The sequence below is a fragment of the Artemia franciscana genome, chromosome 10, assembly GCF_032884065.1.
Source record: "Artemia franciscana chromosome 10, ASM3288406v1, whole genome shotgun sequence".
NCBI lineage: Eukaryota > Metazoa > Arthropoda > Branchiopoda > Anostraca > Artemiidae > Artemia > Artemia franciscana.
This window is the reverse complement of record NC_088872.1, coordinates 17,446,858-17,463,507: the sequence shown is the minus strand read 5'-3', so window position 1 is coordinate 17,463,507 and position 16,650 is coordinate 17,446,858. Positions and strand designations below refer to the sequence as shown.

General features: G+C 35.8%; 1 protein-coding gene and 1 long non-coding RNA gene across 2 annotated transcripts in view; one reads left to right on the top strand and one right to left on the bottom strand.

Moving 5' to 3' along the window:
• Positions 1-6,973, top strand: part of LOC136031623 (trypsin-1-like) — a 79,140-nt gene extending 72,167 nt beyond the window's left edge. The window contains exon 7 of the mRNA XM_065711261.1: positions 6,682-6,973. Within this exon, the coding sequence (XP_065567333.1) occupies positions 6,682-6,843 (162 nt within the window). The 3' untranslated portion in view covers positions 6,844-6,973. The remainder of the gene's footprint in view (positions 1-6,681) is intronic.
• LOC136031854 (uncharacterized) overlaps positions 1-16,136 on the bottom strand; it is a 98,736-nt gene extending 82,600 nt beyond the window's left edge. Inside the window, exons 1-2 of the long non-coding RNA XR_010618595.1 lie at positions 15,664-16,136; positions 8,168-8,362 (exon numbers count right to left, since the gene is read on the bottom strand). This is a non-coding gene — a long non-coding RNA (uncharacterized LOC136031854). The remainder of the gene's footprint in view (positions 1-8,167; positions 8,363-15,663) is intronic.
• Positions 16,137-16,650: the final 514 nt, after the last annotated feature.

Sequence of the window (16,650 nt, the reverse complement as noted above, 5' to 3'; positions counted from 1 at the left end):
GATTGTTTTTCCCATGGACAATTGTACGTTGCATGTTCGAGGGTCGGTAAACCTGACAATCTATTTATATGCAGCGACAATTGGACAGCGAAGAATGTTGTATATTCGCAAGTTTTACGCAGTTAATTTGTATTGTATCTATCTATCTATCTATCTATATAAAAACGAGTTGTGTGTATGCATGTTTGTTTGTTTGTAAAAAGAGCGTTTGCATATGATGTCATTATTAGTACATACGGCTTTGTATATGCAGAGACAATGGGAAAACCAAGAATGTTGTATATTCGCAATTTTTACGTAGTTTAACTCCTGCAGACGAAATGAATGCTTGCCTAAAAAATTCTAATTTATGGGCACACGTAAAAATATTAAAATTAACTACAAATATGCGTGTCCGATTGCAAAACGATGATTCTGGTCAAACAGTAGACTCAATTTCAGGACGTATACAACTACCTGCTGATTTCTGTAATTTAGTGACGTCCAAAAATGAATTGATTGAAAAAGTATTTCCGAATATTCTAAAAAATTATAAAAATAATAAATGGCTAAGTGAAAGAGCGATTCTCGCACCCAAAAATATAGACGTCCACGAAATCAACAATATTGTTTTGACCAAGATTCGAGACCAGGCAGTCCTTTACAAGTCAGTCGACACAGTTTTGGAACCAAATGAAGCGGTTAATTATCCATCTGAATTTTTAAATTCCATAGATCCTTCAGGGTTTCCACCACACGTGCTACAACTAAAAATAGGCGTACCAATAATACTTTTAAGAAATATCAACCCACCAAAGCTTTGTAATGGCACGCGACTTGCCGTAAAAAAAAACAATGGAAAACCTAATAGAGGCCACAATCTTGACAGGGCCTTATGAGGGTGAGGCTGTTCTTATTCCTCGCATTCCCATGATTCCAACGGATCTGCCTTTTCAATTTAAAAGATTGCAATTCCCAATTCGATTAGCATTTGCAATCACCATTAACAAAGCTCAAGGTCAATCATTAGAAAAATGTGGTATAGATCTTAATACTGATTGTTTTTCCCATGGACAATTGTACGTTGCATGTTCGAGGGTCGGTAAACCTGACAATCTATTTATATGCAGCGACAATTGGACAGCGAAGAATGTTGTATATTCGCAAGTTTTACGCAGTTAATTTGTATTGTATCTATCTATCTATCTATCTATATAAAAACGAGTTGTGTGTATGCATGTTTGTTTGTTTGTAAAAAGAGCGTTTGCATATGATGTCATTATTAGTACATACGGCTTTGTATATGCAGAGACAATGGGAAAGCCAAGAATGTTGTATATTCGCAATTTTTACGTAGTTTAACTCCTGCAGACGAAATGAATGCTTGCCTAAAAAATTCTAATTTATGGGCACACGTAAAAATATTAAAATTAACTACAAATATGCGTGTCCGATTGCAAAACGATGACTCTGGTCAAACAGTAGACTCAATTTCAGGACGTATACAACTACCTGCTGATTTCTGTAATTTAGTGACGTCCAAAAATGAATTGATTGAAAAAGTATTTCCGAATATTCTAAAAAATTATAAGAATAATAAATGGCTAAGTGAAAGAGCGATTCTCGCACCCAAAAATATAGACGTCCACGAAATCAACAATATTGTTTTGACCAAGATTCGAGACCAGGCAGTCCTTTACAAGTCAGTCGACACAGTTTTGGAACCAAATGAAGCGGTTAATTATCCATCTGAATTTTTAAATTCCATAGATCCTTCAGGGTTTCCACCACACGTGCTACAACTAAAAATAGGCGTACCGATAATACTTTTAAGAAATATCAACCCACCAAAGCTTTGCAATGGCACGCGACTTGCCGTAAAAAAAAACAATGGAAAACCTAATAGAGGCCACAATCTTGACAGGGCCTTATGAGGGTGAGGCTGTTCTTATTCCTCGCATTCCCATGATTCCAACGGATCTGCTTTTTCAATTTAAAAGATTGCAATTCCCAATTCGATTAGTATTTGCAATCACCATTAACAAAGCTCAAGGTCAATCATTAGAAAAATGTGGTATAGATCTTAATACTGATTGTTTTTCCCATGGACAATTGTACGTTGCATGTTCGAGGGTCGGTAAACCTGACAATGTATTTATATGAAGCGACAATTGGACAGCGAAGAATGTTGTATATTCGCAAGTTTTACGCAGTTAATTTGTATTGTATCTATCTATCTATCTATCTATATAAAAACGAGTTGTGTGGATGCATGTTTGTTTGTTTGTAAAAAGAGCGTTTGTATATGACGTCATTATTAGTACATACGGCTTTGTATATGCACAGACAATGGGAAAGCCAAGAATGTTGTTTATTCGCAATTTTTACGTAGTTTGAAACACATATATAAATCTATCTATATTCACAGGTGGGACACAGGGACACAACTACCATGGCGCATAACTAATATGGCGCGTAACGACTTACGCGCGCGGGGGGGCTTGGGGGGGCGCGAAGCGCCCCACCAACTAGGTGTTGGGGTGGCGCGAAGTTCCACCCCAACAGCTAGTTAATGTATAATTTACTGTTTATAACTTCCATGATTGCTTTTTTCTGAAACTATAACTCAATAAATGTTATATGGATTAGCCGGTATTTGATCTATTAAAAGTTTAATTTCTATATGAGCAATTCATCCACTTCGATAAATATTCGATTCATGCTTTGACGCATCAAAACAAAATAAAGAAAAAACTGTTTTAAATCATTGTAACTTACAATGTTTCGACTGTCAACATTTTTGTATTTATATCCTATCTGTAAAAATTGTTGATAGGCGTTAGAATAATCTTCATTAGCATCACTGAAGTCATATTTAAAATCTTGTTGTGGATATTCATATCCATTTACTCTCAATTCAATTCTATCAGGGTTCATATGGTCAAGTACCATGTTGCTTTGCGTGTAATTGTTATCTTTTTCAGATTTTTGTAACACAACAACGATTTTAGCTGTTTTATAGCGTTCACTAGTAAGTGAACTAGTAAGTGAATCTGTTTTATTATCACCTTTATAGGTATTAAACGCTTCCTATATTCATTCAAATGAGTTACCCTTTCCTAATCCAGCTTCTAATTGTTCTGCCTTCTTCGTTAATTCACCTTCTAATTGAGTCGCTACGGGTAAATTGGGATGTAATACTAGTAACATCTATGATGATATCCATTTTGTTGAGCATAGTCGAAAACCTAATAATTATGTCTTTGAGGACGACTTAATCCCTCACTGTCCTCGGGGGAAGGACTGCAAGCTATGAACTTTGCCTATTTCTTATATATAGTATTGGTTATTGACGAATGACGTTTTCAGTCAGAATTTTTTCTGGTGGTGGGAGGGGGTCGCGGGTTACGTGAGAGTATCTTTTCATGGAGGAATTTATCATTGGGGAAGAGAATTTCCATGAAGGGGGGGGGCTGGATTTCCCAGCATTATTTAAAAGAGCAATGAGAAATTAAACAAGATATAAGTTTTTTCAACTGGAAGTAAGGAACAACATTAAAACTTAAAACGAACATAGATTATTATATATATGATGGGGTCGTTACTATATTAATCGTTATATATGTATGTATATATGTTTATTTGTTTATTTGTTGTTTTTAAGCCAGGTGCTATCGTATCGACCCAGTGATCCTAAAATGTCACGAGAAGGCTCATTCTAACAGAAATTAAAAGTTCTAGTGCCCTTTTTAAGTGACCACAATATATGAACTTTGCCCATTTTTTATATATAGTATTGGTTACTGACGAAGTATAATGACGTTTTCAGTGAGTATGTTTTCTGGTGGTGGGAGGGGGGTCGCTGATTACGTGAGAGTATCTTTTCATGGAGGAATTTATCATTGGGGAAGAGAATTTCGATGAAGGGGGTGCTGGATTTTCCAGCATTATTTAAAAGAACAATGAGAAATTAATAAGTTTTTTCAACTGAAAGTAAGGAGAAACATTAAAACTTAAAACGAACAGAGATTATTATATATATGATGGGGTCCTTCACCTCCTCGTTCTTTGCGCTAAAGTATTTTTGGTAATTTCAAAAGAGCAATTTATTCTAATTAAACGGCCTTTCTGTTTCAGGGGTCATTCTTAGAGAATTGGAGCAAAATTCTAATTTTAGTGTAAAGAGCGAGTTATTAACGAGGGGGCAAAACCCCTCATGTACTTAATAAAAATATATGAATATTTTTTAAATATATTTCATATACTTAAAATATATGAAGCGCCCACCTAGTTGGTGGGGCGCTTCGCGCCCCCCAAGCCCCCCCGCGCGCGTGAGTCGTTACGCGCCATATTAGTTACGCGCCATTGTAGTTGTGTCCCTGTGTCCCACCTGTGAATATAGATAGATTTATATATGTGTTTCAAACTACGTAAAAATTGCGAATATACAACATTCTTGGCTTTCCCATTGTCTGTGCATATACAAAGCCGTATGTACTAATAATGACGTCATATGCAAACGCTCTTCTTACAAACAAACAAACATGCATACACACAACTCGTTTTTATATAGATAGATAGATAGATAGATACAATACAAATTAACTGCGTAAAACTTGCGAATATACAACATTCTTCGCTGTCCAATTGTCGCTGCATATAAATAGATTGTCAGGTTTACCGACCCTCGAACATGCAACGTACAATTGTCCATGGGAAAAACAATTAGTATTAAGATCTATACCACATTTTTCTAATGATTGACCTTGAGCTTTGTTAATGGTGATTCCAAATGCTAATCGAATTGGGAATTGCAAGCTTTTAAATTGAAAAGGCAGATCCGTTGGAATCATGGGAATGCGAGGAATAAGAACAGCCTCACCCTCAAAAGACCCTGTCAAGATTGTGGCCTCTATTAGGTTTTCCATTGTTTTTTTTTTATGGCAAGTCGCGTGCCATTGCAAAGCTTTGGTGGGTTGATATTTCTTAAAAGTATTATTGGTACGCCTATTTTTAGTTGTAGCACGTGTGGTGGAAACCCTGAAAGATTCACGGAATTTAAAAATTCAGATGGATAATTAACCGCTTCATTTGGTTCCAAGAATGTGTCGACTGACTTGTAAAGGACTGCCTGGTCTCGAATCTTGGTCAAAACAATATTGTTGATTTCGTGGACGTCTATATTTTTGGGTGCGAGAATCGCTCTTTCAATTAGCCATTTATTATTTTTATAATTTTTTAGACTATTCGGAAATACTTTTTCAATCAATTCATTTTTGGACGTCACTAAATTACAGAAATCAGCAGGTAGTTGTATACGTCCTGAAATTGAGTCTACTGGGAGCTTTCCGTTTCCAGGGCTGTACCTGAATGCCAGGCGATAACTTTCAGGTTGCTCTGATTCCTCGGCACGCTTTCTTTTCTTACTTTCTCTATCAGCAGCAAGCCTGATTTCTTGCTGTTCTTGTGATTCCTCGGCACGCCTTCTTTTTTCACTTTCTCTTTTAGCAGCAAGTCTGGTTTCATGTTGCTCTGGTAGTTCCTCGGCTCGCCTTCTTTTTTCACTTTCTCTTTTAGCAGCAAGTCTGCTTTCGCGTTGCTCTGGTAGTTCCTCGGCACGCTTTCTGTTCTTTCTTTCTCTATCAGCCTCAAGCCTGTTTCCTTGCTGTTCTTTTGATTCCTCGGCACGCTTTCTTTTCTGACTTTCTGTATCAGCAGCAAGTTTTTTGGCATAAACTCTTTGAGCATCTTCCTCGGCTGTTGCCATTGTAAGTTCATCAGTCATTTTAAAGTTAAACATTAATAGATTTCTACGTGAACGCATGTCTTAAATATCTTTAATGACGTCACCGTCATAACAAAAATGACGACAACTAACTTCATGACGTCAGTCAACACACAAACATGACGTCACCTGAGAGACACATCCACAGACAACTTATTTTTATATATATAGATAGAAGTTCGTTACATAAGTTAATTTGTAATTCACGTATATAATATATGTATTACTAATAAAAACGTTCGCAAATAAAATTAAAAGTTAGTGGCCTTTTTAAGTGAACAAATTAAAAGTTAGTGGCTTTTTTAAATATGTATTAGAATTTTTAGATGACTATAGTCGAAGTGCAGCTACTAATATGTTTTGGTATAAAGATAAAACCCGATCCGTTGATTCCTTTTACACCTGTTGTAGCAGGTGATGGAACCATTAAAACCAACGAAATAACGCTTTTAATAGTGATTTATTTAAAAGATTGAATAAAAGAAAAGAAAGTCACGGGTTTACTATGTCTTTACCATTATCACGATTATTTGGATTTTGTCAAGATATTAATCGTTACTATCTACTATGTTAATCGTTACATACATATATATATGAATATCCACTTACAGGTCTTCCTTGCCATAAAAAAAAAGAAAAAAAACCTACATTTCTTAAATACAGCTTGAGTTATTCTAACGTTTCAATTAATTTAATGGGATAAAAATAATAATAAAACAGACGAAGAAGGTCTTTGGTAGTGCATTCTTTAATGGAAATGGCTGATCCAAGAACTAAAAAAAAACTCATTCTAATGACAAAAAACGAACAAAAATAAAAAAAAGTTAGAATGTTCAGTCAGAGAGTGAAAGTGTGTATAAATTAGAAAGCACTTGGGAAAAACAGAGTTGAAAAAATGAATTATGTTTTTATTTCAGGGTGACAGCGGTGGACCACTGCTAAATAATCAAATGCAAGTAGTTGGGATAACATCATGGGGATTTGGCTGTGCAAGACCAAATCTTCCTGGTGTCTATACTGAGATAAGTCACTACAGGGATTGGATTGACAAGGTTTTGGCTACCGGATACGGTTACTAGTGTCTTAAATAGAAAAATATTATCAGAATTGTTTAACTTGAGATACCTGTGGAGGTAAACGTGTTTTAATGTATAGCTATGTGAAAGCTATGCTGTTCTGTCAGAATAAACGGTTTCTTTTGTTTTCTTTCTTTAGTGTTGCTAATATGTCTCAGCAAGTATCTCTTTAAACCCTATCCTTGTTGGTATCCTTGTTGGAAATATACAGCAACAGAAGATTGCACCAAAGACGATTAGTTGTCAGAACAATTTGATTAGGGTTAGTCAATTAAAAACAAAACATAACTTTAGATTACCATTATGATAGTTTCATAGTTCTCAGCTCTTACAGTCACTGGATTACAATTATTATCATTATTATTCAATATTAGGTGTTTTACAGCCGATGGTACGTTATTGAAAAAAAATGGTTTCTGTGTCAAGCACTATTTGGCCGTGCAAAATAGCACGGCCAAATTATTATATATATATAATATATATATATATATATATATATATATATATTATATATTATTATATATATAATATACATATAATATATATATATATTATATATGTATATTATATATTATATATATTATATATTATATATATATATATATATATTATAACATATAATATATATTATATATACATATAATATATATATTATTATATATATTATATATATATATATTTATATATATATAAATATAGCTGCGTTTGCCTGGCGTTTTTGTGAGTTACATGGAAGGAACTATGCTTGTGGAAGCTAAACGGTTTTGGGGAGTCTCACAAAAGTTTTCTTGGACGTGGCTGAGGTGTATGTTTTAGGTAATCCTTTGCGGTTAAACAAATTCCCACTATATACTCCGCTGCAAGTGTAAGTGTCAATTTTAAAGGCGGGGCGTAAGTTATGCAACTTTTCATTAGGGAGGGGGAATTTCTGGGGAAAATTCTCGATGAAGTGGGGATTTCCGAAAAAGAACTGTTCAAAGAGCCAAATTAATCTTAAGAACTTCGGAAATAAATCAACACTCTTTACTGATTTATTATGGAAGGAGGTACAAGCCAGCGAGTTCGCTTTGGTGTGGTTTGTAGCATTTTTACCAGTATTATTATCCATATTGTTATTCAGAATTTTCGTTTGTGTTCACATATAGCAGGATGTTTTCTTACAGAGGCCTATAAATCTGACAAATATTTATCATGAAAACAATCAAGCCAAGTAGAAAATTTTCCAAGTTCCTCTGATAATAGCTGCTATAAGTAGTCAAATTAGTCTTTTCGAAAATCGCTTCACTTACAGAGAAACAATTAATACGTAAGATTTCTTGTCACTTACCACTTCACTCTGTTGTGGCTAAGGGGATTCAATACCATAAATGATGACTTATCTTATCCATTATAAACATTTTTAGTTAGTTCGGCCAAACCATTTAGAATTGCCTGGGCGATCTTCTCATTGCTTGTTGAGGTTAGATAAGAGATCCAAATTAACAACAGAAAAGTAAAAGCCGACATCTACGTTCCAGGAAACCTAAGAAAAACCATTTAAGTTCTCACATCTTGCCCTGTATATAGAAATATTATAATTTAAAGAAACGTACATCGCTAGAAAGTATGAATTTTTTTATTCATCTGAACAGAGCAAATTTTTTTTAGAGTTCAGGAAAGGGCAGTCCCTAAAAATGTTCTAGCATACCTACTTGAAAAACATTAAAAATGAGTAAAACAAGCATCATTTGAGTAATTTGACAGCTTTGGAAGTTCTCTAGTGTGCTACTGGCCTTGCTTGAATTAAATAAAAAAAAATTAACGGAAAGTAAGGAGCGACATTAAAACTTAAGACGAACAGAAATTACTTTGTATATGAAAGGGGCTGCTTCCTCATCAACGCCCCGCTCTTTACGCTAAAGTTTGACTCTTTCTCTTAACTCTACTTTTTAAAACAGTAAAAAACTTACTTTCCGTTAAAAAAACTTGTTTTTTATTTAATTTCTGAACGTTTTTGAATCACTGCATGTTTTCATTTTGGCTCTCCGCAGATGAATAATTCAAACGAAATTTGCATATTTATTTTTTTGGCTAATTGGCTTTCTCGTAGTTTTGATCGAATGATTATGAGAAAAAAGGAGCGGGGAAGGAGGCCTAGTTGCCCTCCGATTTTTTAGTTACTTAAAAAGGCAACTAGAACTTTTAGTTTTTTACGAATGTTTTTATTAGTAAAAGATATACGTAACTTACAAATTAGCTTACGTAGCAAACTTCTGTATTTTCATGTTTTTATTACGTATATGAAGGGGTTCACCCCCTCGTCAGTACCTCGCTCCTTACAATAAAGCTTAAATTTTTTCCCAGTTTCTTAAGAATGACCCCTGAATCACAAAAGCCGTAGAATAAATAGTTGAAATTACTAAAAATGCTTTAGCATAAAGAGCGAGGTATTGGGAGGAGGTGAGCCCATCATATGCGTAATAATTTCTGTTCGTTTTAAGTTTTAATGCTTCTCCTTACTTTCAGTTGAAAAAACTTTTTCATATTTATTTTTTCATTGTTATTTTTAAAAAAATAATGCTAGAAAATCCTGCGCTCCCTTCGTGAAACTTCCCCCAACATATAACCCTCTTCTCAACCCCCCCCCCCGCCCTGACCTTAAAATCTCCCAGAAAACGTATATACACTTCCAAATAGCCATTACTATGTATAAGCACTGCTCAAAGTTTGTAACTTGTGGTCCCTCCCACGGGGACTGTGGGGGAGTAAGTCGTCCCCAAAGACATAGTTATAAGGTTTTTTTTGGCTACGCTGGATAAAATGGCTATCTCATAATTTTGATCCGGTGACTTTGGGAAAAAAATTAGCGTGGGAGGGGGCCTAGGTACCCTCCAATTTTTTTGGTCACTTAAAAAGGGCACTAGAACTTTTCATTTCCGTTAGAATGAGCCCACTCGCAAGATTCTAGGACTACTGGGTCGATACGATCACCCCTGGGAAAAAAAAACAAAAAAAAACAAATAAACACGCATCTGTGATCTGCCTTCTGGCAAAAAAAAATACAAAATTCCACATTTTTGTCTACTATAGGGTTCTCTGATACGCTGAATCTCATGGTGTAATTTTCGTTAAGATTGTGTGATTTTATGACTTTTAGGGGTTGTTTCCCTCTATTTTCTAAAATAAGGCAAATTTTCTCAGGCTCTTAACTTTTGATGGGTTAGATTAAACTTGATGAAACTTATATATTTAAAATCAACAATAAAATGTGATTCTTTTGATGTAGCTATTGTTATCAAAATTCCATTTTTTAGAGTTTTGGTTACTATTGAGCCGGGTCGCTCCTTACTACAGTTCGTTATCACGAACTGTTTGAAACCTTCCTGACACAGGATACATATTTTTTTTTGTATGTACATTGAATAGGCAGCGCTTTGCTTAACAATTAGTAAGAGATTAAACGTTTTGTTTATTTTAGACCAGCTTTTCGAACAGTTTACTCATTTAAGATCCCTTATCAATTTTCTACCAAAATTGCTTTGGGAATTCCCTGTGTTGTAGGGAACATTCGCTTTTGGACAATTTGTCTTTGAGACTGTTAGCCGACGCTGATTCTCACAAAATGATTTTTAAGGTATCGAATTTTCCTAATTACGTAAAGAACAGAGCTTAACATTCGGATTTTGTTTTCACGGATTTTAAAAAACTAGGGGATACTTATCCTCAACTAATTACCTGCATAATTCCGAAAGTTTCTTACCCTGCTTTATAATTCCACTTGAAATCAAACAGTTCATGATACGAAGTATAAGTAAATAATAATGCTTGCCAGAAGTAAGCAAAACTTGAATTAAAGAAATTTTTGGCCTTTGTATTTCCTGCCATTTTGTTCGCAAAAGAATAATTTTGGCCAAAAAGAAGACCAAAATGCTGTCGAGTGAGGGTTATAAAATTTGCCCGTTGAGGTTCATGCAGTTCGCGCAAAGTAAACGGTCAGTATTGACAATTATTTTCTTGTTTCATTTGACTGATCAAATTCATTTGAGTCGTAGTTTATTTATATAATTTATAAATTATATTTATTTATTTATAGTAGTTTATTTATTTATAATTTATATAATTATTTATATACGACAGTTTATAGGTGTAAATCAACACTGCTGGGGCAAAGTCTATATGAATCTTTTTTGTGGATGGTTAGGGGTGACTGATATTGTTAACAGTGTATGACTTTCCTTCATTCCAAGGTATACTTTCGACAAAGGCATATTTTGGACTAGTGCCTTATTTTACCAGTCGGTATTCAGTTACCCGCAAATTCTGGGGAATATGTGAGTCCTTACACTTCCCTTGTTCCTGGGTGATTTCAGTACTCTCTGATGACTATTTGCTCCACCCCAGCCATTCTGAATGGACTAAGCTCTGTGATTTTGCGTCTGAATCGTACAGTAAACTGATTCTGCTTACTGCGTTCATTTCATTCTGAAAGGAAAATGAGCAGTGTGAGGCCAGACTTGGGTTAAAGTCCTGTTTCGAACTTCGTCTTTCGAGCAATCAACGTGGATAACAAGAATAATGAAATACTGGCGAAGGCAGTAGAGTATTTCAAAGCTGATTAAACAGTTCGTAAGGAGCGACCCGGCTCAATTGTAACCGAAACTCTAAGTAACGGAATTTTTATAATAATATTTACATCAAAAGAATCGCATTTTAATGCTGATTTTCAATATATATGTTTCATTAAGTTTAGACCTACCCGTCAAAAGTTAAGAGCCTGAGAAAATTTGCCTTATTTTAGAAAATAGGATGAAACACCCCTTAAAAGTAATAGAATCTTAACGAAAATCACACCATCGGATTCAGCGTATCAGAAAACCCTACAGTAGAAGTTTCAGGCTCCTATCAACAAAAATGTGCAATTTTGCATTTTTTGCCACAAGACAGATCACGGATGCATTTTTTACTGTTTTTACAGTTTTTTACTGTTTTAAAAAGTAGAGTTGTGAGAAAGAGTAAAAATTTAGCCTAAAGAGTGGGGTGTTGAGGAGGGAACAGCCCCTTTTATATACGGAGTAATTTCTGTTCGTTTTAAGTTTTAATATTGCTCCTTACTTTCAGTTAAAAAAACTTTTTTTAGTTAGTATGGCAGTTAGCTGCTATGTCTACTCGTTCTAAGGATCGTGTTAAGTCCCAGGACATGGTTGCTGATCTGATAAAAGTCATCCAAACTTGCGACAAGAGGAGAGTAGTCATACCCAAGTTTGTAATCTATGAGGCTGACGAGGTACCCATACTCTCAGGGAGATCACAGCCACACTGAATCACCAGGTCAATGAGCTTCATTCTACTGTGGACGATCTTACTGACCACCTAAGATTTTTTCTTAGGTTAGAAAAGCACAAAATAAGGCTAGTGTGACTGCGGATGCAAATGCAGCAAACCCTTTGAATACAGCAAAACCTTCTTACTCTGTGATTCTCAAACAATTGAAAGGACTCAAAAAGCCCGACAGACGCGAGGAATATCTTGAGGACCTTGCTGGTCATTCCTGCATTAAGAGTGGCACATGATAAACAAAGATGCAGCAAAGTCTCTTCCTTAAGCGCTAAACAGTGCTAGAGACACTGATGCTCGGCTGAAGACCCACTCATTGTGGTATTATAAGACATTTTCCTGTTGAGGTCTCGTTGAACGATCTACTTTCAATGATTAGGAATTGCATGGAAGCCGAGAGAATTCGACAAACTCGCTCATAGAAGCCTGTCTTTGAAGTTAAAGACGATCTACAAGTAGCAACGGAAAGCCTTATAACTATGGGCTATGAGCGCTTCCGAATAAACACGTATTAGTACTTGCCAAAAAGGTGTTTTCAGTACCAAGAGTATGGTCACGCTGTTAAGGGCTCTAAAAAAGCATTTCGCTGTTCCCGTTGCAGTGGAAATCATGTGTCTGTCTTAATGTGTTTGTATGTGTGACTCTGTGTTTTGTATGTGTTTTTGCTTTTTTTTTCTCTCTCTCTCTCTGTGTACTGGTGTGTCTTAGTGTGTGTTTGACTGTCTTTGTGTCTATGTCTATGTGTTTGTTTGTTTTTTTGTCTCTCTCTCACCGTACCTGTGGGTGTGTGAGGGTGTGCTTGACAGTCTTTGTGTCTGTTTTCATGTGTTTCTGTCTCTGACTCTGTTTATTTATATGTGTTTTTCTCTCTTTCTGCCTCTCCCCCCCTCTCTCTCTGTCTCTCTCTCCGTGCATGTGTATCTTAGAGTCTGTTTGTCTGTCTTTGTGTGTTTGTGTATATTTTTTGTCTCTCTCTCACCATGCATGTGAGTCTGTGCGTCTTTTTGTACGTCTCTGTTTCTGTCCTCATGTATTTGTGTGTGCCTGGCTCTTTAGTTTTTTTTGTTTATCTCTCTCTCTCTCTCTCTCTCTCTCTCTCTCTCTCTCTCTCTCTCTCTCTCTCTCTCCATGCCTGTGTCTATGAGCGACTTTTTGCCTATCTCTATGTGTGTGTCTTTGTATGTTTCTGTGCCTCACTCTGTATATTTTTATGTGTTTTTGTTTCTCTCTCTCTCTCTCTCTCTCTCTCTCTCTGTCTCTCTCTCTCTTTTCTCTTTTATGTGCCTGTGTGTCCGAGCGTCTGTTTTTCTGTCTCTGTGTTTATCTTGTGTGTTTTTTGTCTGACTTCCTGTCTTTGTTTGTTTGTGGTTTTGTCTCTTTTGGCCCGTCTCTGTATTTCTGATTGTGTGTTTATCTGTATCTTTGTCTGTCTGCGTGTATGTTTGTCTGACTCTGTGTGTCTCTGTGTATTTTTGTCTCTCTCTCTCTCTCACACTGCACATGTATATCTGATTGTTTGTGTGGCTATTTGTCTGACTTTGTATGGTTGCGCGCGTGTGTTTTTCTGTGCCACGTTGGCGTCAACTGTCAAAAGTCATCAGAAGACGTTGTTGGGAATTTCCTTTAAGTTTAAATGAACGATGCTATTGTAAACGGATATTTTTGTAAAATAATGCCCGATAATTATCTTATGTGTGATAGCGCAAGCCAAAGAGTGCTGTGTGACAGCCATTGAGTGTCACAGGCTGGGAATTGTCTTTGAATAAAATGTTCAAAAAATGATCTTTTATGGCAGAAAACAGCCCTTTGCGGTGGTCTGTCAAGATAAGGTGGCTCAAAACCTTTTTTTTTATAGCTTTAGACTATGAAAAACTGAGTTCTCAGATATTTTGATCCTGTTTGGGCAAAAATTGATTTTTTATGGCACAAAATGGCAGTAAACGCCCCTCTGCGGTCGTCTGTCAAGATATGATGATTTAAAACCTCATGTTTTAAAGCTTTAGACTATGAAAAATCGATTTCTCTGATACTTTATCCTCTTTGGGGAAAATTGATTGTTTATGGCACTAACTGGCAGTAAACACCTCTATGCGGCATTTAGTCAAGATAGAATGGCTGAAAACCTCCTCATTTAAAGCTTTAGACTAGAAAAAATCTATTTCTCTGATATTTTAATCATGTTTTGGCGAAAATTCATCTTTATGGCACAGAATGGCAGTAAACGCCTCCCTGCGGTGGTCAATCAAGATACCTGTTTTTTCCTGTCCATAGAACCTTGCGTGGGAGTCTTTGCTGAAGTGTTTTTGTTGTAAAATTTTATTGGTTGAATAAATTGATTGATTGGTTGATAGGGTGGCCTAAAACCTCCTGTTTCAAAGCTTCACACTATTAAAAATTGATTTCTCTGATATTTCTAACCTGTTTGGGGAAAATTTATCTTTTATAGCACCTGATGGGAGTAAACGCCCCTCTGCGGTTGTCAGTCAAGATAGGGTGGCTTAAAAATCTCTTGTTTTCTTGGTTTATACTACGAAAGATCGATTTCTCTAATATTCTGATCCTTTTTGGGCAAAAATTATTCTTTATGGCACGAAATGGTAGTGAACTACCCTCCATCTTTCGCGGGGAGAGGAAGAGTGACTGAAATCTAACACCGAACAAGCTATCGTAAATGCATATTTTCCCTAAAACAGCTTAAAGTTAAGGCGGGACGCGTTAAAGGAATTTTTCTAGGGGAGGGGGCACTGAAATCTAACACCCAATAAGCTACCACAAATGGATAACTTCCATAAAACAGTTTAAAGTTAAGGTGGGAGGTGTTACAGGACCATTTACAGTGTAAGGGGGGCTGACATCTTAACAAATGAATTAACATCATCTTTATGGAATCCTCATAAGGGGAGATTAGTGCTAGATTTGCCTCTCACTCAATTGGACTATCTGTCTTGGCTTTTCTACAATTAGCCACGACTTGATACCCACGACTATTCCATTTTAATTTAAAGGATCAAACATCAACAAAAATCACATTTAACATCCAATAAGCTACCGTAAATAAATAACTACATAGTAAAGATGGGAGGGGTTATAGGAATCGTTCCAGGGGGGGCTGACATCTGACACCCATTGCTATTGTAGATAAATAACTTTCATGAAACAGCTTAAAATTAAGGTGGAAGGTGTTAAAGATGCGGTAGGTGTGATAATGCTTGCCAGAGGAAGCCGTCTGTAAGCCATTGAGTTTCACAGGCCTGGAATTGCCAGAAAATAACACCGACAAAAAAATGAAAAAAGTATGGAATTAGGTCATATGTCTTATGTTCCCTTGAATTTGCCTCTAATAAGGTCCTCCCTCTCATTGTATGTAAAGGGCATACTCATTGTATTGTAAAGAGCATGTCAGTTTGTTCTTTACTTTTCGTTAAAAAGTTGCTTAATCTTTAATCTACTGGCGTCAAAGGCAGAGCTGAGAGATTTGTCAATTACTGGTCTAGAAATAAATCCACTCACCTGTTTCTGAGGGTCTATTTCTCATTTCAAGGTGACAAGACAAACACACAATTTGAATTATTGAATTCACTTATATTGCACTCGAAGGAGAAAATCCTTAGGCAAGAGTACTTAAAAACAGCTATTACGGCTTCTCCAAAAATGCTATCCCACCAAAAACATCTATTGATTCTTGCATGCTGTAAAAATAAATATTATTCTACTTCGTCCTTGACCTAGACCAGACTCACAGACTTCTTTGTCTAAGATACTTGGAAATCTGATAATTTTTGCTCAAGGAGCTCCAATAGAGGCTGGATAGAGGCGCATGCTCCCGGCTAGCATGAAAAGTGGATACTTTATTACCTCAAAGAGTTTTGGAATCAGCCGATTTTCGATTATCAGTCCTTATAGGCTTATTATTCTTCTCCAAAAAACATGATAACACTTTTTATCTGAACTACATCTTCTATAACAAAATTTCTAATTAAAGTTTTTTAATCATGACGATCTTTTACTCCTCCTCTGTTGCAAGAATCAAAATTTCATTTAAATAGCAAATCGAGTTCGAAGAAACGAGATGTGGCGAAGAAGATTCAGGGAGATGAGAGATCGAAGAAAAAGGAATAAATACCTTCTGCCTTACTTCTTCAAACGCTGTCTTCCCAGGAGACTCTCTCTATCAAAAACCAAAAATCAAAGCTTAAGATTTTTTTTTGAAGAGATGCTAGATCCAGTTTAACATATTGCAGTAGATAAAAAAAAAGTTGTCAAATATTAATGGCAACATTGCTATAATGACACAATAGTTCTGTGGTGAGAAACAAGAAGAAAGAATTATGACAAATGATAAATTTTGTTAGTTATCTACAATTGAGCAATCTATTAACATTTTTTGTCTTTACATAGGCTATAGCAGTAGCTGATGCTTTTGTCTTTTTCATTTCATTCTCCAGTTTTTGTCGTGAGCCAACTCACGCTAGAATAACAGTTAAGTGCACACAAGAA